Below are 24,283 nucleotides of genomic sequence, written 5' to 3'. Positions count from 1 at the left end.
CATATAGTATTCCACCGGATCCGTTCCTTTCCAGTTGCTCACCGGAGGCGTCCTGTGCAGGGCTCGGCTATCGTAATTTGCGTCCCATTGCCAATGCGACTGTAAAGGTCATGCGCACAGACGCTGGCACAACCAAAGAGTTGCGACAGGCTCTGCCGAAGACTGCGGCGCGGGTCCAGCGATGAGGCCAAGGCAGATGACGGCCGAAAACATGGGACTCGGGAGTGGTCCGTTTCAGGTACATGGTGATTGCGAGCTTTGCAGGTGGCTCTGTGCCCGGACGTGGACACGATGATGCGAGTGCAGGGCCATATTGAGCGGCACGGCCCACGTGGGTTGACGGCGCTCGATTAGTCTTTTATTGCACTGTAGGGGATCCGTCAGTAATGCGTAGCAAGTACAGTGCGGCAGGGCGCAGTTGAGGCCCGTCGTCTCCGGTCGCGATGCCCAAATTAAGTAGCAGCAAATGTTGGCACAAGGTTCAGGTGGGACAAGACAGAATCTAACGGTCAGGCAGCCCATCCAAAGCATCTCCACTTTGAAAACATCATCTCATTAATATGTAGCCCCTCTGATACTCGCTTCGTGAGACCAGTTGACCCGAATGCCATCATTTGCTGCTCGAGACAAAGACTATACACAACCCTAACCCTGGCCCCATTACCGAGGCTAGCTCACCAAAGTGTATACCTTCAACACCATCATGTGTATGTAGAGCCTCGGCCAAGCTAGTAACCATATCGCTCCAAAGGGATCTGCGATTTATATTTCCAGATGCCACACTGCGCCCGTTGTATCTGCCATGTTTATCCACCTTGTGCAAGTACACAGAGCGCCGGTCTTGGTAACAACGTCCTAATTCACTGCCATGACACCTCGCTATTTGTTCTAAAGATAAAATTTACGTGCTCAACCAAATATTGCCCTGGTTTTCTCTAGAAACTGGTGCTACAGCCAGTCTTACATCAGCAACTGCGGCGCCCCCCCGTATGAGCCTTCTACATCGGATGAGCATATCGCACACAGCCCTGCTCGGCAGCTACATTGTTGGGTTTCGATTGTAGGGACGCCTTGACCCTTGGCATCCACAACCTTAATGGGCAAAATGGATAGTTGATGCCAGCAGTTGGCCCCGGACCAGCGGCCTCCCGAACATAGTTCGCAGACAACTCTTTGGAGCTTGGTCATTTTTAGGCAATGTTGAACGACCCCCAGTCGGCAAAGGTACCGCAGCAATGGTGCCCGTCGGAAGCCGTAATGCCGAAATCTGTGGTTGAGCGTTGCGAAGGATACGCACATCCTTCCCACTCGCCCAACTGTAAAAGCACGAAACTGTCTACCTGAAATTGGACGCCAAGCAGAATGTTGCTCACCAAACCGATGACTATCCGGCTCGCTAGCTATGATGCCCGGCAAGAAGCCTGGCCGTGTTCGAGAACAGTCAGCGGTAATGGCGTGGCCAGGGTTGACGGTCACGCTATATTAGTTGAACTCGGTTCCATATCGAATGCAACGTTGGTGAAGCCAAGGCTTCAGGTGGGACGAGCTGAGATTCGAGTAGCATTCCGATACGCTAGGTAGTATTTATATACTATACTGCCTTGTTAGGTATTTGCGTGGGTTGGTGTCTTCTAACTATCAATGATAGCCTTTCGTTGCTGGACAGCAATCTGTATTGCAGTTCGGCACTCGAACAAGACCTTCCATCCACCAATAGGCGTTTCTGCGCCGCATCTAAGCTGACAGGAGAGGGCGTACAAGAGCGCATTTGTTTGCGTCAAACCAACTCCCTGATTCAAGACGTTGCGGCCCAACGAAGCCACATCTGCACAGTTGGAATTCCCTGGATTTGTTGGCATCGTTTTACTGGGCGGTTTAGTTTTGCGTTCGTGGCTCATAACTTTACCACATTACTGGGAATCTTAGTATGTGTCCTGGTGTCCTGGTGAGGCTGCATATTAGCCTTCAACATCCTACAAACACCCCCCCAAGCAATTGAAACATATAGGGGTAGCTCGGCCATTTGGTGGCGGCGGCATCTAGAGTCTATATACGAGGAGATGCCCTTGCCACCAATTCACCACCTGCTGTCAATACCTCACCCAGGTTTCAGCCTGGGGGTCAATTGGCGATCAGAAATTGTCTCCTGGAATTAGAGTTCCCTCCACGTGATTTGCCTCAAAGCCTCCATGAGCAATCATTGATCCCCCTGCGCCCATCAAACGCCCGGGACGGCCCGCAACAGCGCAGGCCTTGCGGCTTTTGCCACATATGCATCGGACGCTGCTTCGGCTCTATCTTTACACGCATCTCGACACGGCTGGAATTGGCAAGCTTCTTTTTGCTCTGGAAGAGGGGAAACACCAAGCCGGCAATGGGCAAATGTATGTCACGCAGCTGAATCCATGTGGAAATTCGCAGCTTTGCTAAACTTTGCAGGGGCAGGCGCATGGCGGACTGTGTAGATGAAGATTGTAGACCAACTCGTGGCTGCTTGCGCACGAAACGCGACATTTCAACGTGGCATCTGACGCCAACGACTTGTTCCATCGTCCGTCATCCAGACCTGGCATTGTCGCTCACTGCATGGCCACGTCATGCTACGCGCAGCGGTACCACGGTACGGCGACGGGATCGCCGGACACCGCGGGATCCATCCATTGGAACTCCAGCAATGGCCTGCAGAAACGGCCTGCGCGGCCAATAAGCACCAACGATGCGCATGTAAGCCGTGAAAATACAACCTCGCATTGCCAGGCCGTGGCAGGGCTGAATGGTGAGATGGTTGCTGCAGCGAGGCGCAAGGCGGAGGTTTCGCGGGCCCGCGTTTTCGCCGCTGCCGCGCTTGACAGCGTATAAAAGGGCGTCGGCCTCGATAGGTGCACCGTTTGCAAAGACTTCATGACTGTCGATATCGACAAGACGAAAAAAGACTAGACATGGCGGTTGACACTGTTCCCATACCCGGGCCATCGGGATTGCCTATATTAGGAAATGTCACGGACGTGGACATTGACCATCCGCTCCAATCCTTCATCAGACTCTCCGACAGATACGGTACGTTTTGGTCGCTGAGAGGCTTCGTTGTGCGCATACTGAGTAGGGACAGGCCAGATTTACAAATTAAAATTCGGAAAACACACACTCGTAGTAGTCTCGTCTTACGAGTTGGTACACGAAGTCTGCGACGACAAGAGATTCAAGAAGTCTATCGAGGGAGACCTTGAGGTACATGCCGCCATGCCAACCGTTTCATGCCCAGGCCAGTGAACTTATCAGTAGTATGACAGCAACTGAGAAAGGTGGTCCACGACGGGCTCTTTACCGTACGTTTCCCCAACGACGCAGCGAGGGACAGGAGCTAACATGCCCAGTCGCGGGGGGTAGAAGAGGAGAACTGGGGGATCGCTCACCGAGTTCTCATGTCCGCCTTCGGCCCCATGTCCATCAGAGGCATGTTTGACGAGATGCACGAGATTGCCACCCAGCTCGCCCTCAAATGGGCTCGCCAGGGCCCGTCGCAGCCCATCGACGTCGGCGAGGACTTTACCCGGCTGACTCTCGACACGGTGGCCCTCTGCTCCATGGGGTTCCGGTTCAACTCGTATTACCGGGACGGCCTGCACCCATTCATCGCCGCCATGTATGCCGTTCTCAAGGAGGCCGGCGCGAAATCCCTCCGCATCCTGCCGCCCATGTTTTACCCGCGCAAGGAGGAAAAGTACCGGGAAAACATTGCGCTCCTGCGCTCGACCGCGCTCGAGGTGCTGGAATCCAGGAGGGAGGACGGCGCGGATGCTGCATCCACGGACAGAAGTGACCTCTTGAGCAAGATGCTCAACGGGGTGGATCTGAAGACGGGCCGCAAAATGACGGACGAGAGTATCATCGACAATCTCATCACTTTTCTCATTGCGGGCCATGAGACGACCGCCGCCACCTTGTCGTTTGCCATGTACCAGATCCTCTCGCGGCCGGACGTATACCACAAGCTTCAGCAAGAAGTCGACGCCGTGGTTGGCACGGGACCCGTCTTGATCGATCACGTCGCCAAGCTCAGGTACCTCTCTGCAGTACGCGGGTGCTCTCGGCCACGCAGCCCACGAGGTGTTTTGCTAACTTTTGCTGTTATTAGGTTCTCCGAGAGACGCTCCGCCACAGTTCGCCCATTCCAGCCTTTGCCCGCGAGGCCATCAAGGACGAGGTGATTGGCGGCAAGTACGCCGTCAAGGCAGGCGAGCAGATCATATGCCTGCTGTCCAAATCCCACTTCGACCGCGCCGCCTACGGCTCCGACGTCAGGGAATTCAACCCCGAGAGAATGGCAGACGACAAGTTCGACCGCCTCATGAAGGACTATCCGCATGCGTGGAGCCCCTTTGGCACAGGCATGCGCAGCTGCATCGGCCGGCCGTTCGCGTGGCAGGAGACGACGCTGGCGCTGGCTGTGCTCATCCAGAACTTCAACTTTGTCATGGACGATCCTTCGTACCGGCTGCAGATACAGGAGACATTGACCATCAAGCCCAAGAAGTTCATGGTTCGGGCTATCCTTCGGGACAGACTGACGCCCTCGCGGCTCGAGACACGGCTGGCCAGCGCCTTTGCCGGCGAAGCTCCAACGCCATCGCCGGGCGTTCCTGCTGGGCACAAATCAAGACACTCTGTAGCGTCGACTTCGACAGGCCACGTCGACGGGGAGTCCGCCCCGAAGCTGGTCATATTGTATGGGTCGAATGCCGGGACGTGCCAGTTCATGGCGCAGCGGCTGGCGAGTTCGGCCGCCGCCAAGGGCTACAAGTCATCCGTCGATGCCCTGGATACCATTCGAGGGTCCATGCCCAAGAACACTCCCGTAATCATCATAACATCGTCGTACGAAGGCGAACCTCCGCACAACGCGGCCCATTTCACCCACTGGATCCAGACTCTGGAACCCGGTGCGATGAAACATGTCTCGTACGCAGTGTACGGATGTGGTATGTGACTACCGCTTTGAATGTCAGCGCCCCAAAAACGCCGATGCTAACTCCCGCAAAAAAGGTCACTCGGACTGGGTTCATACGTTCCAGAAAGTCCCAAAGCTCATCGACTCGACTCTAGAAACGCTCGGCGCTTCGAGACTTGGTCCGTTGCACTCCACCGACGCCAAAGACAGGGACATGTTTTCCGACTTTGAAGCTTGGGAGGATGACGTTCTCTGGCCCTCTATCCTGGAACGCTTCGCTCGTCCGAGCGATGCCGCCACCAGCTCCGCCCCCGGGCTGGCGCTCAGTTTCTCGACGCCAAGAGCATCCGTCTTGCATCAGAGCGTCGAAGAGGCTACTGTTGTCGCGGCACGTCGGCTCGTCGACCAAAGCGGCGGCAGCCAGGAGAAGCGACACATTGAATTGCGACTGCCGGCCAATATGCCGTATTCAGCGGGTGATTACTTGGCGGTCCTGCCGCACAACCCCAAGGAGAGCGTGTCGCGAGCCCTGCGGCGCTTTCATTTTCCACGAGATGCCTACGTTACCATCTCGTCCTCTTCGCCAACGACGCTTCCTACCGGTATGAGTCTTCCGGTGGCGGAAATTCTGAGTTCGTACGTTGAACTTGGCCAGATTGCTACGAAACGAGTAAGTAGCCCATTTCCACTGTAGAATGATGTGGGAAAAAGTACCTGACTTGTCTAGGACCTCGCCCACCTGTGCGAGATGAACAAAGAAAGCGATGAGATTCCGCAATTGAAAAGGCTGGTCGGTGAGGAATTCGACACGGTAGTCAAAGCAGGGCAGCTTTCCGTGCTGGACGTGCTGGAAAAGTTTCCTGCCTTGTGTGTGCCGTTCCATGAGTTCCTTCAAATGTTGCCCCCCATGCGACTACGACAGTAGTGAGTTTCCGTGCATCCTGTACAGGTTTCCAAGCTGGTAAATGCTAACTCTCGACAAGTTCGGTTTCGTCTTCGTCGCTCTTCGACCCCACAAAGGTCAGTCTGACGTACGGCGTTGTCAATGAGTCGGCCGTGTCCGGCACGGGACGCTTCATCGGCGTGGCGTCTTCATACCTCTCCTCCCTGGAACCGGGTGAGAAGATACAGATATCAGTGCGGCCAGCCCAGTCAGGCTTCCATCTACCGGAGAACCAGGAAGAAACGCCGATAGTGTGCATCGGCGCAGGCACGGGACTTGCACCGTTCCGAGCGTTTATCCAAGAACGTGCTACTCTTCAGGGAAGCGGCAGAAATCTCGCCCCGGCTATCCTATTCTACGGATGTCGCAACCCTTTGTCAGACGATTTGTACCGAGACGAATTTGATGCTTGGGAGAAATCCGGGGTTGTGAAGATCTTCCGAGCATACAGCGGAGACAAGGAAGCGTCGTGCGGGTGCCCATATGTTCAAGACCGCATCTGGCATGAACGGGGGTCAATCACGAATATGTGGGAGAAGGGAGCCAGGTTCTACGTCTGTGGCTCTGGGAAGATGGCGGAGGGGGTCAAGGGCGTGCTGGTCAAGATTGTCACGGAGGAGTACGAGAAGGCCGGGGAGCCGGTGACTGAAGAAGAGGCGGTTGGGCATTTCGAGAGAATCCGGAAGGAACGTTATTGCATGGATGTATTTGATTGACTGGGTGGTGTTTGTTGCCTTTAGGCCTTGGCATATTGTATTGATTCGGCGACCTGGTAGCGCCTTGAGCAATCGTTGTGAACTGCCCTTTCATCGGCGCAATGAAGAATATATTCACCATAGGATGTAGGTAGGGTCTAACAGGGACCATGGCCAAGATGGTATGTTGCCGGTGAGGCACCTTGAACACGGGATGAATGCAGGATATGACGGAAATCGGTGGCCATGTGCTTGAACGTCGTCAACCATTTGGTTTCCGCCCAAGTCAAAACTGTGCGGCGGCGTGACGATTTTTTTGCTTGTAGATTGCAATGCCACCACTCAGATATCAGGTAGTGTGACGACAACCGGCAGAATCCAGGTAGGCCAATGGCGAAGAAACAAGCCAAAAGAGTTGTTGACAAGAGTGCTTCTAATGCCCCTAGGGTAAAACACCATCGTGAATTCGTTAGTCGGCACCAGTAAGGGCAAGGCCAAAAGCCGGTCTTGCACAGATTGTCATGTGGGGGGCTGGCAAAATGAGAAATAGAATCTGGATTGCGAAGTATGTGCGGGTAAAATGGGTACGGTAAAAGGTGTGAGGATGGACAGCTGATGGGTTGCTGCCTTTTGTCGGAGAAAAATTATCATCAAGTCAGAGATCGATGGAGCGATTGAATTGCTCGCAATAAAGGGCGTCCTATGTTATGGCTATATATATATAAATAAGCCTCCAACTGTCACAATCAATCAACCGAGGCACTTTGGCCGAGTGGTCTAAGGCGCCGTGTTCAGGTGTTCCACCGGTATCATCCGGTTGTCCCTATTCGCGGTCTAGTAATAGGCGAGGGTTCGAATCCCTCAGGTGTCACACATTTTTTTCATTCTATTTTTGGCACCACTTATTCTGTGAAGTGTGTCTCCTTTTTTTTTTTAATCTTTTTCACATTCTTTGCCTCTTATTGCTTGGCCTAATTGGCTGGTTTATTAGTTCCGACTTTACTTGATATTTTCACATGTCTTGTTTTGCTTTAGTTGTCGCGCGAGTTAGCGTGTCTCACAGTATCGCAAAAACGCAACCTGCATGTGTCCATTGTATCATGGCTCAAGACAAGATCGGTTCTCGACCTTGCTAACGCGGTAATACGAGCTGCCATCACCTCATCGAGCTTCGGCCGGCCCCTTAGTCTGTCAGTCTAACTGGGTACATATGTAGCAGGTCCCTAATAGGTCGCACTGAGACGCGGTGCATCCCCACGTCACACGTCATTGATCTGCAAAGACGTCCAAGATCCAATACCATCGTACCTGGCCAATGAGGGGACGTTAACTGCAAACATGGAAAAGAATCGAATGAAGCAAGTAGCATGCTGCGGTGGGAGATGCTCCCTTCCAGAGAACGCCACTACTCCGCACTGAGCAGCTTCATGACTTCATCTTACTTCTGCCTGACATTCTGTTGATTTCTGGCTCCCAGCCTCCAGGATTCATTAGGGGCTGAACAGTTCAAGTCTAGGCATAATCGGTGGACTCAATCTCCGACCCGCTTATACTAGACTTTGTGGATGGGCAAATACAATATCGGGAAGCCTTCTGCGGGAGGGACGTGCCGCCCCATTGAGTCGGACGGGGACGAGCAGATCAAGACCCGGTTAACAGTGGGATATTGGGAGCGGCGAGGCGACTATTCAAAGCATAGGCGGAGTAGTATACCTGTGGCAGGCGTCTTCCGAGGTGCTAGCAAGGGGCGGTGGAAAACAGGAGACACGCCATCCGTGTAAGTGAGTGGTGAGTGTCGAGTGTTTTCTACTACACGCGTGGCTGGTGAACGCGGCAAGCAACAGAAAAGAGCATATGCGATGCCGATCATCCGATCGAGAGCCAAGACGCAAGCTAGCGTGTCAAGCCGCTGAGCGAAATTCCCCTGAAGTACGGAGTATTACAACCAACAATTAGTACTCCTACTGTCCCATTGGCAGGAAGAGACAGTAAGTGCGGCCTAGAGCCGGTCATCATCTACCGATCCACCCCGGAGTGACGTTTCATTTCATGTTTTGATACGTCTAGATCAGCCTTGAATGTGTCTCTGATGAGTTGGTCTTCGTTTCCCCGCTCAGGGGCAGAAGCAAAGCATCATCGGCAGATGGACCTTGGCGGGAGCTTCAACTCCTTAACACCTGGTGGCTGGTTTGAAACGCCATGGTCTTATTTTGTCAAGGCAACAAGGTAGTATTATCACTGTGGACCGAGTTGTCAACCGCTGGAGATACATCGTGGAAATCGTACGCGTCACACGTTCGGCTGCTCGCGAACAGTGGAGAATAGTCCTTTTGGTTACCACGAGTTGTCATGAGACATTGATGCTGCAATGTGCTTCCACATGTCTCTTCCAGCTAGCAACCGTCGAATCTACAACATCTACCGACATGATCTGTCTTTCTAAACCATGGATGCTCATATAAAATATGTGGCCTTTGAGAGTCTACCAAACCCATTTCTGTTGCAGAAGAGTACTATAATGTAGGACCGTCGATCGGTCAAGATAAAATGAACTGGATGTTTGGCAGACCGAAGGCCTAGGGGGGCACGCGCGCTTCAAGTCCAGGTCTTCATTTGTCATCGCCCTGTTTGACCTCGTAATTCGACCACGTAGACCGAATTAGCCATTTCCTGACACCCCTTATGCTCTAGGTCCTCGGGCACGTCTAAGTATCATAGGAAAGAGACTTGTAACTTCAGGTGACAGGAGACGTCTACTCCACCTGGGACAATGCAGCCTTAACCTCCATGTTGCAAAATTCGACAATACATGGCTGGAATAGGCACTAAACTATTACTGTCGATGCTTCGATAGGACTAGATCCGACAAGGCTCGATGCCGTGCAGGCCCAACGGAAAATTACTCCCAACAAACACCAAAATGTGCCAGGTGGGCGTAACATGTGCGTATACGTCGGCGGCAACTACGCCACCTCCCGGAAAGGGCAGAGGAAAAACTGTTCAACTTCCAAGGGCCCAATGCCCTCCAGCTTTTGAATATAAAAAGCCCTGCATATCCTCCCTACCCTGGTCCTGAATCTCCTCATCAAGCACTCGGTTTCCCACATCACGCAAGTTTGCTACAACTTTTCCCTCTGCTCTTACACTTTCACTTGTCTCTACGCTTTTCAACAACCCCCCTTCACCTTCCAAAATGAAGTTCACCGCTGCCATCCTCGTCCTTGCCGCCGCCGTCATGGCAGCCCCCTACGACAACCCCCCACCCCCAAAGCCAAACCACACCCCAGGTCCAGCTCCAGGTCCAGCTCCAGGTCCAGCCCCAGGCGCAGGAGACAAGTGCAACAACGACCAGAAACAGGTCTGCTGCGACAAGGTCATAGGTTTAGTCTGTAACCTCGGTCTTGTGAACAATTGCGGCGGCGGGAAAACGTACTGCTGCGCCGCCAATGCCCCTACTACACAGGTAAGATATCGAGGCCGCCCTGTTTACCTTTGGCCGAACCGCATGGCTCATCTGTGGAATTTAGAACGGCGGCATCCACATCCTCGACCTTAACGTTGGTAGTTGCAACAGAGTCTTCTAAATGATGCGCAAAAGTTGCAGTCACGAGATGTGCCAATGTCTATCCCCCATGTCTCATGCAGTGAATTGGCCTATGGACAAGGGGAGCAGGGAAAGCCAGAACCTTCATTTGTATTTTCTTTTGTGGATACGCTTGTGGTGATGAAGATGTCGTTGCACAGTGGGCTGAATACAAATTGGTGGCCAGTATATATCTCCCTATGCGGTGGCGAAAGGGGCTCGGCGCGAGAGTCTCTCATGGCTGCTGCCTCCATAGGAAATACCAGTTCATACAAACAACACCGTTGGAGTGCATGATTTGTGTGATGGCTTTGAGCCCATTCGAGATCTATGTATGTGCTATGGGACATGTAGAAGTGATCGTGAATAGTACCGTCCGTACCACCCATGCGGTCCTGAAAGTCACACCACAAGCGCCAGATGGATGTCGCTCCTGGGCCCTTTTCACAACTAAGATGTCATGGACACTGTGGCAGCACTGTTGTCTACCAACTCCTGATGTGTGCCGGGTTTTAGGGTGTCCAGGATCCATGCAAGTTGAAATTCACTACCTAACACCACCCAGAGCCCACGGATAAGCTGGAGGCAAGCTGGAGGCATCAAGATCGTTGCTGATTGAATCATCTCTGTCGATAAGCTTCCGTCTCCTCGTCTGGAATTATGATCAAGCACAGTCATTTCGTGCTGTGCTTCCGTTGGTGCAATCAAACTTTTGCCCTTATACGGTTGGCCCAGTTGCCGTCCAAGTACTTGGCAGTATTCAAAACTTGTGCAATAGTATTAAGCGGATATGTACATCTTTTTGTTTTCTCTCTATTCATGGGTTTGGAAATCCGAGTCCTGAGTAGCTTGCCCAACGCCAATTGCCCTTGTTTAGTTTTGATACTGCACTCGCCCTTGCGAGATATTTCCTTTGCTTCCGCAATTGGTAGCGTTTGGATGCATTGAGGGTGTAATGTCCCTGCCACGCAGGTCAGACATTCCCAGGAGAAAGCAGGAAGAGGGTTGCATACGAATATTCCATGCAGAATAAAACACGTCACATGCTCTGAAGCTCAAGGTAGCACGTCGTAAAGATCATTCCACCACATCATATCTTCAAGCTCCCCCTCATCCAAGTTGGCATGGAAATACTGTTCTCTCCGGGGAGACCTAATCTTTCGGTGGATTTCTCCAGCTGTTTTCCAACCCAGATAACCAGCCATTTCCCAGTCAATAAGTCCAACAATCTTGTCGTCGTTTACGATGCAGTTACATGGCGTAAAGTCGTTATGCATAAAACTCATATCTTGGTCAACGTTTGCTGAGAAGAGAATGTGTGCCTCTCGAGGGTTCAAGCGACCACTGGTCAGGATATTCGGATCGGGAACGATATGATCACGCGTCTCACGACTACTCGGCGCTTTGATAGCATGTAACTGTCGGAGAATCTCCCGTGCTTGTAATTTGAAGGAATTTTTTTGGACCTCTGACAAGTACGGCAACGCAACGTTGAGACATACACCGGGAAGTCTCTCTTGGATCAACACCGCGCGACCGTTGATCTAAAGTATCATAAGTAAGAATTATCTCCAAGTAGTTTATGAGAGCTGTACCTTGCCAGAAAAATAGATATCAGGCACATTGACCCCATCTAGGACGCTTTTAGCGATAGTAATTGCCTGGACTTCGTTGGCATCGGCGTATGAGTAGTCGATTTTCTCATGTTGGTGTCGGTGGCTTGATTTCACAATGACACTGCCAAGGGCAAAAACATCTCGACCTTCCTCTGCGGGAAAAATCATGTTTGATTCCGCACAGAGTCCAATTACTGCAGCCCAATATTGTATAGACTCTTGAGAGCTAGAGTTGATGTGCTGAACATCGACTCGGAAGTCGTCCGGTCTCGGAGAGTACCTGCCATAGAGCGGTATATCCGCATACAGATCAGATTCAGGAATGTGTTTCGGGTTCGTTGTATACGGATTCATAATCTCAGTCGCTGTGCTTATGAAATTTATGTTCAAAGGTTCATGGGTATAATATTTGGAAGTGATGGGAAAGAACTGGAGTTGAAGCTGAGTCGTTGAAAGAGCTAGATTTCGCGTCCAACGTTTCGGGCATCACAGCTTCAGACAAGTCGGCGACCAATGAACCAATAGAGTCTCCCCACTACGCGCCGAGTGGATTTGTTAAAATGTGTAAGCACCGCTCTGGTCAGTACGGGATCATGGAGTCAACCTCCATGATCCAACGAAGCGTGAAAGTTGGAACATGACCAGCACGGCCACTGCCGGCAGGGTGCTACGCCAATGACTACGAATCTCGAAGCGCCAGGCCATGAATTCCTGATGACCAGCCAAATTCCAGACAATATCAGACAGCACATTAGCTTCTCGGCGACTAAGATGCAGGTTGGTCGGTAATACTTTGCCCTGCCGCCGTGGGGACTTGGGTATATGAGGAGAACAGGTCTGCATCTCCCTTCTGCATTTTATCTGCGACTTCATCTTCTACATCTTCACCATCTACTTACTAGCATTATCCAACAGCAGTCTTATCAGAGTCAACAAGGCCAAGAGATGCTCCGCCTGCGAGCAGTGGATAAAGACCACCGGGGGAGACCACAACTGTCCAGGCAAGCCTACTTAAGAATCGGCTCTCTCGCGGCTGACGAAGATCATAACAGTGTTCTAATGCTCCGTTCAGCCACGTCGGTTCAATTTGTCAAGCAACTTGGTATGTTTATTTTGGCGAGCAAGCAGGGTGTATTCTAGTTTTACAGCTCTAAACTTTTATGAAAAAGGGCTCAAAATCAGTGTCCTGCTTGACGCCTTCGTTCTATGCCGCGGCCCCTGGCAAGTGACAACTACACGTGGTCTTAATTACCTCGGAGCCACGGGTGGCGAGAAATAAATCGTGGTATATAAAGCCGTATCCGACTCTAATAATATTCCCCTTTACCAGGCACACCCTCTTCGCATCTTGTAAAAGCCATCTCAAAGTCAATCATCCATTACAATGAAGCACCTCAATATAGTTCTTGCGGCATTTGTTGGCATAAGCAGTGCTCGCTCAGTCCTCACTGCCCGACAAGAAGATGTTAGTAGCTGCTAGAAAGCGATGCCGTTGACAAGGCCATATACAATGCCAAAGTCAATCGCTAACATGGTCCTCACAGAACAAGGTGACGCCTGAGAAAATGTGCGCCTAGTTTGAGATAGACTCGATTTACCGACAGGGCTCGACCAGAGGTGCCGATCTGACGCACAGAAATACATTGGCAACCAGTTAGAACTCGGGATGATCTCGTTCATAAATAATACTTCTGTTACGCGACCTTCTAAACCGTCCTACCTAAATGCGATAATACTATAAGGGAAGAGCCCTTTTTTATAAAAAAAAATAATACTTTGATTAAAGCATCCTTCCAAAACTCTGGTATTCAAAGCCCTACTCGAAACTACTACTGCTCTTTTCCAAATGGCATGTATTTTGGCGCCTTCACCCCATCGCAAGAGTGGCGCACGACATACGGACTATTATGCGCCTTGTCACTGACAATAACCTGGCCAGAAGGAGTAGTGACGGTGAAATAAAACCCGCCTCCGTACTGCGCTTGCCCGTAGACAAACCGAATAGGCACGTAGGTGTCGGCTGGAACATTGACCTTGGAGCTAGCCTGGCCCGCGATGTGATCGGGCTGGTTGTATCTAGCCTTTGCATCGGCGTTGTCGTCCGTCCAGCCCTTGTAGGCCTTTGCCCCTGTCCACACGAACACGGCGTCGTTTGCGTACGGGATGTTGATGCTGTACGTGCCCGCCTCGCAGGCGTAGAAGTAGGCGTGGTGGTTGAGAGCGAAGTAGTCGAGCTTGAGGTCCTTGGTAGAGCCGTATATTCGCCCGGCCGGGTCCTTTCCGCCCTTTTCGCCGTAAAGGCCCCCGACGTAGCGGGTGGTGCCGACGTACAGGGGCTTCACGCGCTTGTATGTGTCCGGATGGAAGTTGGAGTACGTCTTGTCGCCGTTGTGGGCTGAGTTGTTGTAGTATGCCCAGTCGAATCCGAGGTTGTCGCATGCTGGCGGCGCAGGGCAACCGGTGGGCGTGGGAGTAGACTTGCTCGTGGTCGTGGTGGTTGTTGGCGTGGTAGCAGTGGTGCAAGCTCCGGCGGTGGTGACAGTTACAGTGTTTCTCTCGGTGATAGTTTGAGTTTCCGTCACTGTCTTGGTTTCTGGGCAAGTATCATGACGAGCCTGGAGTGCCCGATTGACATCTAGCCCAGTTCCAATGCCGGCAATAGCCAGTGTTAGGGCGATAACCTCGGCGGAGGTGTAGCGCATCTTGAGGAAGTGAAGAGACGGTAGTGCAAAATAGGCAGTTTTGGGGTTTATTGAAGCTCAAGCTTGAATGTGTGAGTCCTGCGAGACCCCAAGCATTGATCCATGGCGCGATGAATGCGTCTTTTTATAGTCGCACCCGACCAGACTGCTTGAAGATGTCAAGCCAGTCGTAAATGGCGGAGATGAATTGCTCACATGTTGCGCCCGTCATCAGTTGAGGGTCTCAGTTGGTTGCTGACAGAGTACTTGCCGACATGAAAATCAACTCTAATTAGTTGCGAAAAAGGAACAAGGGGGATGTAGCTACCAACCGTTGGGCCGAGGGTGCGACACGACATCTGCACAATACCCAAGACTGTCCAGGTCATGCATATCACAGCCAGCCACCAACGCCTCAACGGAGTCTTACTACTTTTGGTGTCTCATTATCATTCCCCGAAAAGGTGCGAAATGTGCATTAGACAACAAGATGAGTTCGAAAAACCGAGGGTTCAGCTGCTTATAAGCATATCTTGACTCTGACATGCAGCAAATATTGAGACAAGATTCCGGCCGACATGCAGCACGACCTTGACTGACGTAGTATTTCTGACAACTTCCAAGTAATTAAGCATCTCAAGAAATATGGGGTAACTAATTGCGCAACAGAATTTTTCCATGACGTACCTGAGCCCTTGCGTCCAACTTCCATGCAGCGACACATTTAGGCAACGTAGTCTGCTTTATTTCCATGACAAACCGGTCGTCTCTGCCTGCAATCGGTATGATTTGAGTCTTTTTGGATGCTTAGGTCGAGGCATAATCCTCAAATACGTTCAATCCCGTACGTTATCTGATGTTGGACAAGATTTATCTGACATCATGTTCTGACAGGGGCTCCATAGAGGCCTTGGAGCTAATAGTTTAATTCACCCAACTACAGTCTTGGCTATCAAAGGTCATTGGTTTCCTGAGGCTCTCTGCACCAAATAGTATTTATTTAGAAAACAATGGTGAACCTAGTGCCGTAAGGCCTCATGATCGTCGCCTCGTGCAACATCCGAAGGGCGTGATATTTTCCAGCGGACAATAGACCGCATTACGAAGGGCCACCATCTAGATATTCATTTCGTCGAGGCCAGCCGCAATTCAGTCAGGTAAACAAGTCTTGTATCTTGACATACATATTGCTCTATTCCCGTATCGACTAGGGCTTCCTGCGGCTGAGAAAAGCTAAAACAAGACGTCCTGTTGTCCTGACACAAGAATGTGCCGGTGCCTCCCCGATGCACAAAGGTAGCTGTCTGTATTTCAGCAGCTCACCAGTCGCTTATAGCCTTGATTTCGCCGCAGCATGAATGTAATTGGAGGCTTGGGTTGGCCGAATAATAAGGCGTCCAAGTCCTTCATATTCATATACTATACTTGACGAACCTATGTAGCCACCGGCATGTCAGTCACATCTCAAATCGTGCAAGTGAATAAAATGCCTTTATGGAGGTGGATTTATGTAACGAGCTAGATCGAAGACGGTCTACCTTACACTTTTGATGTGAAGGGCCAAAGGAGCATACGTGGAAGCTGAACATTGGGATATTAGCCGGTAAACACTATGGCTGGATCTTTTTGCTCCATGTCATAGTAGTTAAACACAATACCTGTTGCGATAAGTCTCCAACAAATACTCAAGCATCCTATGTGCCTTGCCGGCATCGCAAACACCCAGAACTACGCAACTGCCACAACGAGCTGTTATACATCACTAAATGTTCATTGTACTCGCCCAAACCTCGAGATAGGATGCTGCTACGCTAGCATATTCCTCCAAAGGGTAGCAAAAGGCCTCCTTTCATTCTTGTGCGACATTCTTCACCCCCACCGAAGATATAAGGCGCGGAATGGGCTGCAAACCTTGATTCTCAGAACAACGCAGCATATATTCTATATATTCTAAGCAAGTCTATCTTCAGCTCCCATCCAGACTCCTTCGCATCCCACATGATATCTAAACGTGCCCACCGAAAAACAAATCCAACGCAGCACGCGGGCTCATCCTCTCGTCGTCGCCCAACCGCTCCCTCGAAGCAGCAAACACCTCGGGCAAAAAGTCGCCCACATCAACACCGAGCAGCATCTTGGCCACGGCCTCGCCAGAAGACCAGCACAGCGGCATGCCATACCCATTAAACCCGGCGGCGATCCACTCGCCGCCCTCGTCGCCCCTTTTGGTAAACTCCAGAGGCAAGGCCCCAATAATCGGGAGGCTGTCCGCTGTAAACCCCATGATGCCCGACCAAATCTTGCAAACTTCAGGCTTCTCCCCATCGTCCCAGCCCCTCGTGAAGATGGTAGGCAGAACAGAAGACAAGTTCTCAACGCACGGGGCACCAATTTGCGAATCGTCACTGACGAGCAATTCCCGAATCTTTGCCTTTTCACCACCGATGAAAATATCGCCCGTCCTCGGGTTCTGGTTCGAGTACAAGAGGCCCACGTCGACAATCTCCGTCCCGGGGTCGTAGGTGCCTCCCCCCAACACACTCCAGGTCACTTCGCCGCCGCGGTTGCCAAACGCCTCCGTCGCCTTTTGCACCGACATGGTCCCGCGCAACGGGTAAATCTTGCCGCGCAGCCCCGGCAAGAGGTGCCCGGCGTGCCCGTTGGTCGCGTGGACAATCTTTCCCGCGCGCACCTCTCCCCTCGGCGTGTGGAGGACGTACGGGTGCTCGGGGTCCGAGGCCGCGTCGTGCGTGATTTCCGTGACGGGCGTCCTGGTCTCGACGGAGACGCGGTGCCCGTGCCGGTCGAGCACCTGGCCCCAGACCCGTGTGATGAGTCGGTACGGCCAGAAGGCCCCGTTGGGGAAGACGGCGGCGCCGGCCTTGGCCCTGACGCCATACCTCTACCAACCGGACGTTAGTAGGTTCGCCTTTTCAAGTTAGATTGGACCTTACGGCTTCGGCCTGCTCGGGCGTCAGGAACTCGGCCTTGCCCTTGTCTTCGGGCACGTGCGCCTCGTAGAGGGCCCACGACTCCTTGGACGCGTCGCGGGATGCTTGGTCCTGGAACAGGACCACGTCGAGGGTTCTTCTGACGTCGCTGGCGGCTTGGAATTCCGGAGACGAGTTGGCGAGCTGGTGCATCTTTTCGAGGGTCCGGTTCGCATAGCGGGCAATCTTGGTGGCTTGCTCGTGGCCGAAGCGGTCGCTGAGCAGCTTGTAGTCGCCGGGGACGAAGGAGGTGAGGAGGCCGCCGTTTCGGCCGGTGGCGCCGCTTGTGAGGGCGCGTGCCTCGAAGACGGTGACGGAAAAGGTGTCGGAGGGCGAATTGTCCAGCAGATGCTTTGCTACGCTGCAGCCGGTGACGCCTGAGCCAATGACGGCGTAGTCTGTTGTTGAGGGCAGACTCGGGGACTGTACTTCGGAGAGGGACGGGTGCGGAGACATTTGCCAAAACGAGACGGTTGGGTTCTCCCGAGGCAGCTGGGGGTCTTGGAGTGCCTGGGCAGCGAGCTCGGCTATGACGCTGGCATCTACATTGGGAGTCATTGTGGTTGTTGCTGCCGAGGTGAGGAGTTGATAGCAAGCTGGTGTGCGGCGTGCGAAGTGGCTGATGGTTGCGATGCGTCTCTGGGTACGTCCGTATTTATCGGCCATGGAACCAAATGTATTCAATTATAGTCGTGTTCAGCTTGGAGACACGGACCGCCGGGCGCCTCGGGATCCGATATGCCTGTACAAAAGCTCCGGGCAACTCCTTCACCTCGCAACGGGTCAGACGGCGAGTCGTCGATGATGGTCTGCAATGCGGCCCCGGCAAGTTTCCGTGCAGGACTTAAGAAGAACCAGACATAAAACAGCCGGGTACCAACTAAGCCCTAAACAGCATATCGAGGGACCGGAACATTCTTCACCTCGCCAAGCCGGCCTATTCAACAAGCACATTGTGATTGGCCGCTGCATGTCTTGATAACGCGGGGTAAGGGCCCGACGCCTTGTCCCGATCCGAGCCCGGAGCGGCCACGGCCACAGCCACAGTGGATTCCGCGGGTCGTGCATGTTATCAATCAAATGGCTTAACCAAAAGAGGGCAACGAGACGAGTGTGGGATCTCCATGTGGCAGGTCCACCAGGTCCGCATCCGGAATGCGGAGGTGTGGCGTTGGCGAAACCGCAATCAAGATATCGAGACATCAACCTGGCCGTCAGCCCACTGCGCTCAACCCGCCAGATAAGCATCTTTTTCCATTAGCCTGGTACAATGCCAAAGACCAGACTCGGCGCGCCTCGCTGCCGTGGCTGACTCTGATAGTCGAGCGTGCTTTCTTTGCACCGTTGACGATTCCAAACTTGTAAAACGGCAGTAGAAGACGACGTCAACATAGCCTTGGTCTAGTTGTATCAGCCTTAATCGCTACTATCTCTACCTCTCTCGTCCCATCCGAATCGTTTCGCCATGAACCGGCCCTCGGACGAGCCTCCTCCACACGATGCTGATTTCTGGGTTCCCGGAACCATCGCCCTCAAGGACTGTAAGCCCTACTTTCAGCACAACCTCATTCATCTCGTCAATCTAACGCCCCTTCACACACAGTACACCGTCCCGAGGAGGAGGTAATCCTGCACCCAGTTCCCACCACAAACCCCAATGATCCTCTCAACTGGGCCGCATGGCGCAAACACCTCAACTTCAGCCTCGTCTCGTTCTACGTGCTCCTGACCTTTGTCCAGCTGGACATTGGCTTCACCGCGTGGGGGCAGTACCAGGACGAGCTCAACTTCTCCATTGACCTGCTCAACGCCGGCACCGCCATCAACTACGGCGGCCTCGCCATCGGGTGCATCTTCTTCGTGCCCCTCGTGCACAGGTACGGCCGCCGACCGCTATACCTGCTCAGCACGCTCCTCCAGCTCGTGTCCTGCGTGTGGTTTGCCGTGACGCACACCAGGGCCGACTTTATCGGCAGCAACCTATTATCCGGCCTCGGGGGCGCCATCAGCGAGACCATTGTGCAGATCACCATTGCCGACTTGTTCTTTCTACACCACCACGCGCTCATGAACGGGTGGTACCTCTTCTTCACCTTCACCGGCGCGTACCTGGGCCCAGTGGCCTCTGGGTATATTGTTGAAAGCCAGGGGTGGCGGTGGATGTGGTGGTGGTGTGTCATCCTATTCGGCGTCAACCTCGTCCTCATTGTCTTTTTATTCGAGGAATCCAAGTTTATCAGCGGCGTGGAACAGACTCCGGCTCCGACTCCGTCCGCCGGGGACGACAAGCACTCCGTCGCGCAAGTCGAGCGTAGCAGGTCTGCCGTTCGGGTCGACCGCTCGATCCCCTTGGCCGGGTATAGGCAGCGCATGGCCTGGGTCACAAGCAGCAGGACGGACATGCTGCACGACTTCTGCCAGCCCGTCGTGCTGCTGTTTACCTTTCCGGCAATCGCGTACACGGCCCTCACGTACGGCAGCCTGCTGGCGTGGTTTGCGATTTTGACCTCTGTCCAGGCGACGTACTTGTTTAGTGCGCCGTACAACTTTACCGCCGCGGGTGTAGGCCTGATGAATGTCGCGCCGTTTATTGGTACCTTTCCGGGTATTTTCCTCGGCGGGTGGATGAACGACAAGTCTATCGTGTGGCTGGCGCGGCGCAACGGCGGCATTTACGAGCCCGAGATGCGTCTCTGGCTTGCTCTGCCCATGGCGGTCATAACGCCCGCCGGCATCCTCATGTGCGGCGTTGGTTTGGCATATGTGCGTACTGGCGACATTGTTTCCGCCTGTAGCTCTGCTGATCAAGACTTGGTTGTATAGGGCTCGCCTTGGCCACTGGTTGCTGTCGGATACGGCATCTTTGGATTCGGTCTCGTTGTCGCGGGCGACATTGCCCTTTCCTACGCCATGGACTGCTATCACGATGTTCGTCCCGTCTGTTTCCGCAATGACCGCAGTGGCTAATCACTCGCCAGATCATCGGCAATGCCCTTGTCGGCGTCATATTCACACGCAATGCCTTCTCGGTCGTCGTGCTCTTTGCTCTGACGCCCTGGATCAGCGGCATGGGGCTGCGAAATGTCCACATTCTTGTTTCTGTGCTGTGTTTTGCCATTTTGCTGATTCCCGTCATTTTGCTTATTTGGGGCAAGAAGTTCAGAGCGGCTTCTGCAAAGGCGTACACGAGTTATGCTCGGAGACAGCCAACACACCGTGATGTGTGACGGCGCCGTCTTGTCTACAGTCCATTCATCATCTTCATTACATCGCCTCAAATACAATGGTCATAATCTAATCCTTGGATCCATTCTCAGCCTGTCTCTTCAACTACACGTCCCAACACCTCCCTCGATGCCACAAGCCACCATGCGCCTCTTGATTCTCTCCTTTGCCCAATCCCTTCTCATCCACGCTCAGCCACTCTTGAAAGCAGTCGTCTCCAAAGCCGCAGAGACACACGGCCGCGAAGCAAAACTCAACTGTCTCACCGCATCCCCCCGCGACAATGATACACCAGCAGTACCATGTCCAGGCCCATCTCCACGATCAAACCCATTCCCCCGAACGGCCACGGCCACAAAAGCCCCTTCACCCGCCGCTCGTCCAGCCAGCTCTGCAGAACCTCGAGGCGCCGACGCAGCTCGACCCGGCAGAGCAGTCGCCTTCAACCCCCCCGCCGAAAGCACATCGCACCACGGCGATCGCACGACCGCATGGCTCGTCTCCTTCATGCTCTCCTGGATCGGCCTCAGGCGCGCCCTCGTGTCCGGCGGCAAGAGGATCTTGTTGATGCACGCCATAATCTCCGCCAGCAGCGCCGTCCACGACGCGATGAAGCCGATGACCAGGTCCCAGAACTCGGCGGTCGGCCGGTCCGCCCGCCCGCCCAGCTTGACGCGGCAGATCTCGCGCTTGACCGTCTGCGTGTGCTGGATGGCGTTGGCGCACTCCTTTGTGAGGCACCTCCAGTGCTGGATGTGCGACGTGGGCGCGCGCCTGCGCACGGCGTTGCGAAGCCCATGCGTCAGGTGGCCTCCAAAGGCGGGCAGGATGCGCAGCATCACGGTGGCCGAGTTTTGTAGGCACACGAGTATCTTTTCGAATAGCCCGTCCGGGTCGGACATGGCGAGGGTCAGGTCGGGAGGTTGCAAGTGCCCTGGCTCGGGACGCGGCGACGTCGGGGTTGGCCCCCGGCTGGATGGAGGATGGCTGGATTTTGGCATCACGTCCTCGTTTCGGCTCCGCGGTGCGGCAGGCTTGTCCGTGGCGTCGGCACCGGCACCGGAGTCATCTTGGCGATGGGCGGCGTGTTCAGAAGCACAGCCCGCGCACTCGGTTCCGACGGATAGAGTGGTGGCGCGGAGCTCCATAATGCAATTGTAGAGTAATGTCAATAGTGTTCGAACATATCGTGCGTGTCCGTTGTCGACGGGTGCATCTGCGCTATCCGCAAGCAGGGTGCATATATGCCGGTACGCTCCCATGAGTGTCTGACACGCGCGGAGGACAATATTCGTCTGGGTTGAATGGTCCGAGGTTTCCAGAGCTGTTGTGTCGTACTTTTGTATCTCTAGCTCCAACACTTCTATGTGGCAATTTGTACTATAAATGACTATTTGCAGGCTGGGCTGATTATCGAGTTCGCCGCGAGCCAAGATGGCCAGCTGCTGGATCATGGGGTGGATTTGGAGAACGGCGTATAGCATTCCCCTGGCAAATGCAATGATTGGGTTGAAGCATTTCGATATCCGACGCCGCTTGGGTATCACAGAGAGTCGTCTGGCGTAGATGGATTGCTGGAGAATTGAGTCCGAGGACGTAGTAGCGCTCTTGTGCCCAGTCCTAGCTCCCTGCGAGGTACAGTCGTAGCTCGGTTCTCGGTTGTAAAGATTACATGCTCCGGTCTCTTTGAGTTCTGCGTATCGGTTCCATCTATCCTGTTGGCCTAAGCACGATAGGGTTTCCGATTTACTCCTGAGGCGTTCTTCAGCATTGCCTGTCGCTGAAGGCACAACTCCTGTCCTTCGGGCGCTTCTATAGGGATGGGACTGTTCGCGACAATGCAGTTTAGAAGGCATTGGGTGGAACCCCAATCCCATTCTTTGGTACCGCATGCCGGAAACTTCTGATCCAGACACTTTTATCGGAAACCGCCCACTTACAGCTCGTTTCCGTCTTGGGCGCGGAGTCTCGTCAACCGGGGCAGTGGAGCGACTGGAGTCGTTCGAGAAGTCTGGCTCCACGCGGCTATTAATAGCCTCCTGCTTTAGGATCGATTTGATGCGTGCCGTCATAGCAACCTCTGTCGTGTCACTGCCGACGGAGCTATCTTCTTGAAGGGAGGTGGTGGCGAGTGTAGAGATGAGATCTTGTGGCGGAAAGATGATTGGGTTGCCTTCAATTTTAAGGACCTGCAAAGACGCCATATTGGCTAGGCATAATGGCAACTCCCGGATTTGGTTCTTCGGGATGGAAAGAACCTTGAGTGACGATAAATTCTCAACCTCTGGAGGCAGCACACGGAGTTGGTTCTGACCAAGATCAAGAATCTCGAGGCGCTTCAAGTGGCATAACTGCTGCGGAGTTAGCACCTGGTGCACAGTGACAGGAGTCTTGATCTGTAGATTTGCCTTACGGACAATGGAAACTCCCTAATCTTGTTTGCCCTGATATTCAGGTACCGTAGCGAGGTACATTCTGAAAGCCGCACCGGCAGAGACGACAGCTGATTGTGCGACAAGGCCAATCTGTCGGGACCGGCGTTTTGTCAGCATTAGCATTTGCCCATGCTCATGATTTTAATCGTTTCACAAACGAACCTTTCTAGCTTATCCTTGAATATGTCCACAAGCTCCTCTGGCAGCTCTGGTATGGCACTGCGGCTCAGGTCTATTGTGACGCCGGACTGCAAACCGACGACTTCATCGCCAAGTTGCCCAGCCAACCCTTCGCTCAGGAGAGCATCTCGCATTGCCTTGCGAGCGATGGCAAGGACTTTTGGTGCAGGTAAGCAACGGCCAGGGGACAAATCCGTGGACAAGGGTGCATCTTTGGCGCCGGGGGCGAGTGGCGGCTCATGGCAATGGTTGGATATGGCCGTCATGTTTGTAAAGGCGCAATGAGTCTCTGCCAAATTGTTTGGTAGACTGCTAGAAGTGGGCGCACCATGCATTTGGTCTTAATGATTCGTCCTGGCCGATTCAATGGCGACTTGCTCTCTTGGGCGGAAATAGTTCAGATGTCGGGTTTCATTCGCGGTCGGCGAATTGAGCACTGGGGGATATCTACCAACAGTTCCTAAAACCTAGCTTGCAGAGGTCTGCATAGTCTTATTATCCAATTGTTTCTGTTTGGCCGATGATGATGTTTACACTCTCGGCCTCGTCGAGATGGGCCAAATACCGATTATGGACGTTGCCCAAAACACCATGTTTATTTGATATAATAACAGTCTTAATTGGATGAAAACAGTGGTATATGGGTCAGATTGGTAAATCCCACGTGGTATATACGCTGGGCCTCTGCACCGTCGACGCGGGAGGCATGCCAGACATTCCAGCAAATTATGCGTTCCTTGTCTAGGCCGATTCGGGTCTCCTGCACAATAAAAGTGTCACGGGAAACAGAGCTCCGATAAGATTGTTATTATTTATTTTGCAGTAATTAGCGCCGCAAATGTTATTTTTTATTCTGCAAAACATGTCTCCTCGGGGGCGGCACAGGTCCATCCCGACACGGGCGACGCAACAACAGCTTGATTGGGAGACGCCGCAACGCACCCAATTTCGGTTTCCAGACTAGACTTGGGAAAACGCACGTATCAG

General features: G+C 53.1%; 7 protein-coding genes and 1 non-coding gene across 8 annotated transcripts; 3 read left to right on the top strand and 5 right to left on the bottom strand.

The window, feature by feature from the left end:
* Window positions 1–2,939: 2,939 nt before the first annotated feature.
* Window positions 2,940–6,607, top strand: CYP505_1 (Bifunctional cytochrome P450/NADPH--P450 reductase; the record flags this gene model as incomplete). Its single annotated transcript, XM_066129983.1, has 8 exons — window positions 2,940–3,057; window positions 3,110–3,228; window positions 3,291–3,326; window positions 3,375–4,073; window positions 4,136–4,979; window positions 5,044–5,618; window positions 5,676–5,869; window positions 5,932–6,607. 8 exons carry the CDS (start codon window positions 2,940–2,942, stop codon window positions 6,605–6,607), a joined length of 3,261 nt encoding a protein of 1,086 aa, XP_065986109.1.
* A 737-nt stretch (window positions 6,608–7,344) lies between these two features.
* G6M90_tRNA00000024 lies at window positions 7,345–7,457 on the bottom strand. The gene has a single exon. It is a non-coding gene; the product is annotated as a tRNA-Leu (tRNA).
* A 2,322-nt stretch (window positions 7,458–9,779) lies between these two features.
* Window positions 9,780–10,170, top strand: G6M90_00g027260 (uncharacterized protein; the record flags this gene model as incomplete). The annotated part of the gene is made up of 2 exons (XM_014692375.1): window positions 9,780–10,049; window positions 10,114–10,170. The coding sequence occupies 2 exons, from the start codon at window positions 9,780–9,782 to the stop codon at window positions 10,168–10,170; spliced, it is 327 nt and encodes a 108-aa protein (XP_014547861.1).
* Window positions 10,171–11,224: 1,054 nt separating this feature from the next.
* Window positions 11,225–12,139, bottom strand: G6M90_00g027250 (uncharacterized protein; the record flags this gene model as incomplete). The annotated part of the gene is made up of 2 exons (XM_014692376.2): window positions 11,225–11,713; window positions 11,765–12,139. The coding sequence occupies 2 exons, from the start codon at window positions 12,137–12,139 to the stop codon at window positions 11,225–11,227; spliced, it is 864 nt and encodes a 287-aa protein (XP_014547862.2).
* A 1,475-nt stretch (window positions 12,140–13,614) lies between these two features.
* Window positions 13,615–14,487, bottom strand: G6M90_00g027240 (uncharacterized protein; the record flags this gene model as incomplete). Its single annotated transcript, XM_014692377.1, has 1 exon — window positions 13,615–14,487. One exon carries the CDS (start codon window positions 14,485–14,487, stop codon window positions 13,615–13,617), a length of 873 nt encoding a protein of 290 aa, XP_014547863.1.
* Window positions 14,488–16,471: 1,984 nt separating this feature from the next.
* Window positions 16,472–18,014, bottom strand: G6M90_00g027230 (uncharacterized protein; the record flags this gene model as incomplete). The annotated part of the gene is made up of 2 exons (XM_014692378.1): window positions 16,472–17,368; window positions 17,421–18,014. The coding sequence occupies 2 exons, from the start codon at window positions 18,012–18,014 to the stop codon at window positions 16,472–16,474; spliced, it is 1,491 nt and encodes a 496-aa protein (XP_014547864.1).
* A 907-nt stretch (window positions 18,015–18,921) lies between these two features.
* On the top strand, window positions 18,922–20,683 carry G6M90_00g027220 (uncharacterized protein; the record flags this gene model as incomplete). Its single annotated transcript, XM_014692379.2, has 4 exons — window positions 18,922–18,997; window positions 19,060–20,219; window positions 20,280–20,384; window positions 20,435–20,683. The coding sequence occupies 4 exons, from the start codon at window positions 18,922–18,924 to the stop codon at window positions 20,681–20,683; spliced, it is 1,590 nt and encodes a 529-aa protein (XP_014547865.2).
* Window positions 20,684–20,872: 189 nt separating this feature from the next.
* sog2_0 (Leucine-rich repeat-containing protein sog2) lies at window positions 20,873–23,562 on the bottom strand (the record flags this gene model as incomplete). The annotated part of the gene is made up of 4 exons (XM_066129982.1): window positions 20,873–22,507; window positions 22,622–23,032; window positions 23,095–23,206; window positions 23,279–23,562. 4 exons carry the CDS (start codon window positions 23,560–23,562, stop codon window positions 20,873–20,875), a joined length of 2,442 nt encoding a protein of 813 aa, XP_065986055.1.
* Window positions 23,563–24,283: the final 721 nt, after the last annotated feature.

The sequence above is a fragment of the Metarhizium brunneum genome, chromosome 1 (genome assembly GCF_013426205.1).
Source record: "Metarhizium brunneum chromosome 1, complete sequence".
Lineage (NCBI taxonomy): Eukaryota > Fungi > Ascomycota > Sordariomycetes > Hypocreales > Clavicipitaceae > Metarhizium > Metarhizium brunneum.
The sequence above is the reverse complement of the archived record's forward strand: the minus strand, read 5'-3'. Positions and strand labels throughout refer to the sequence as shown.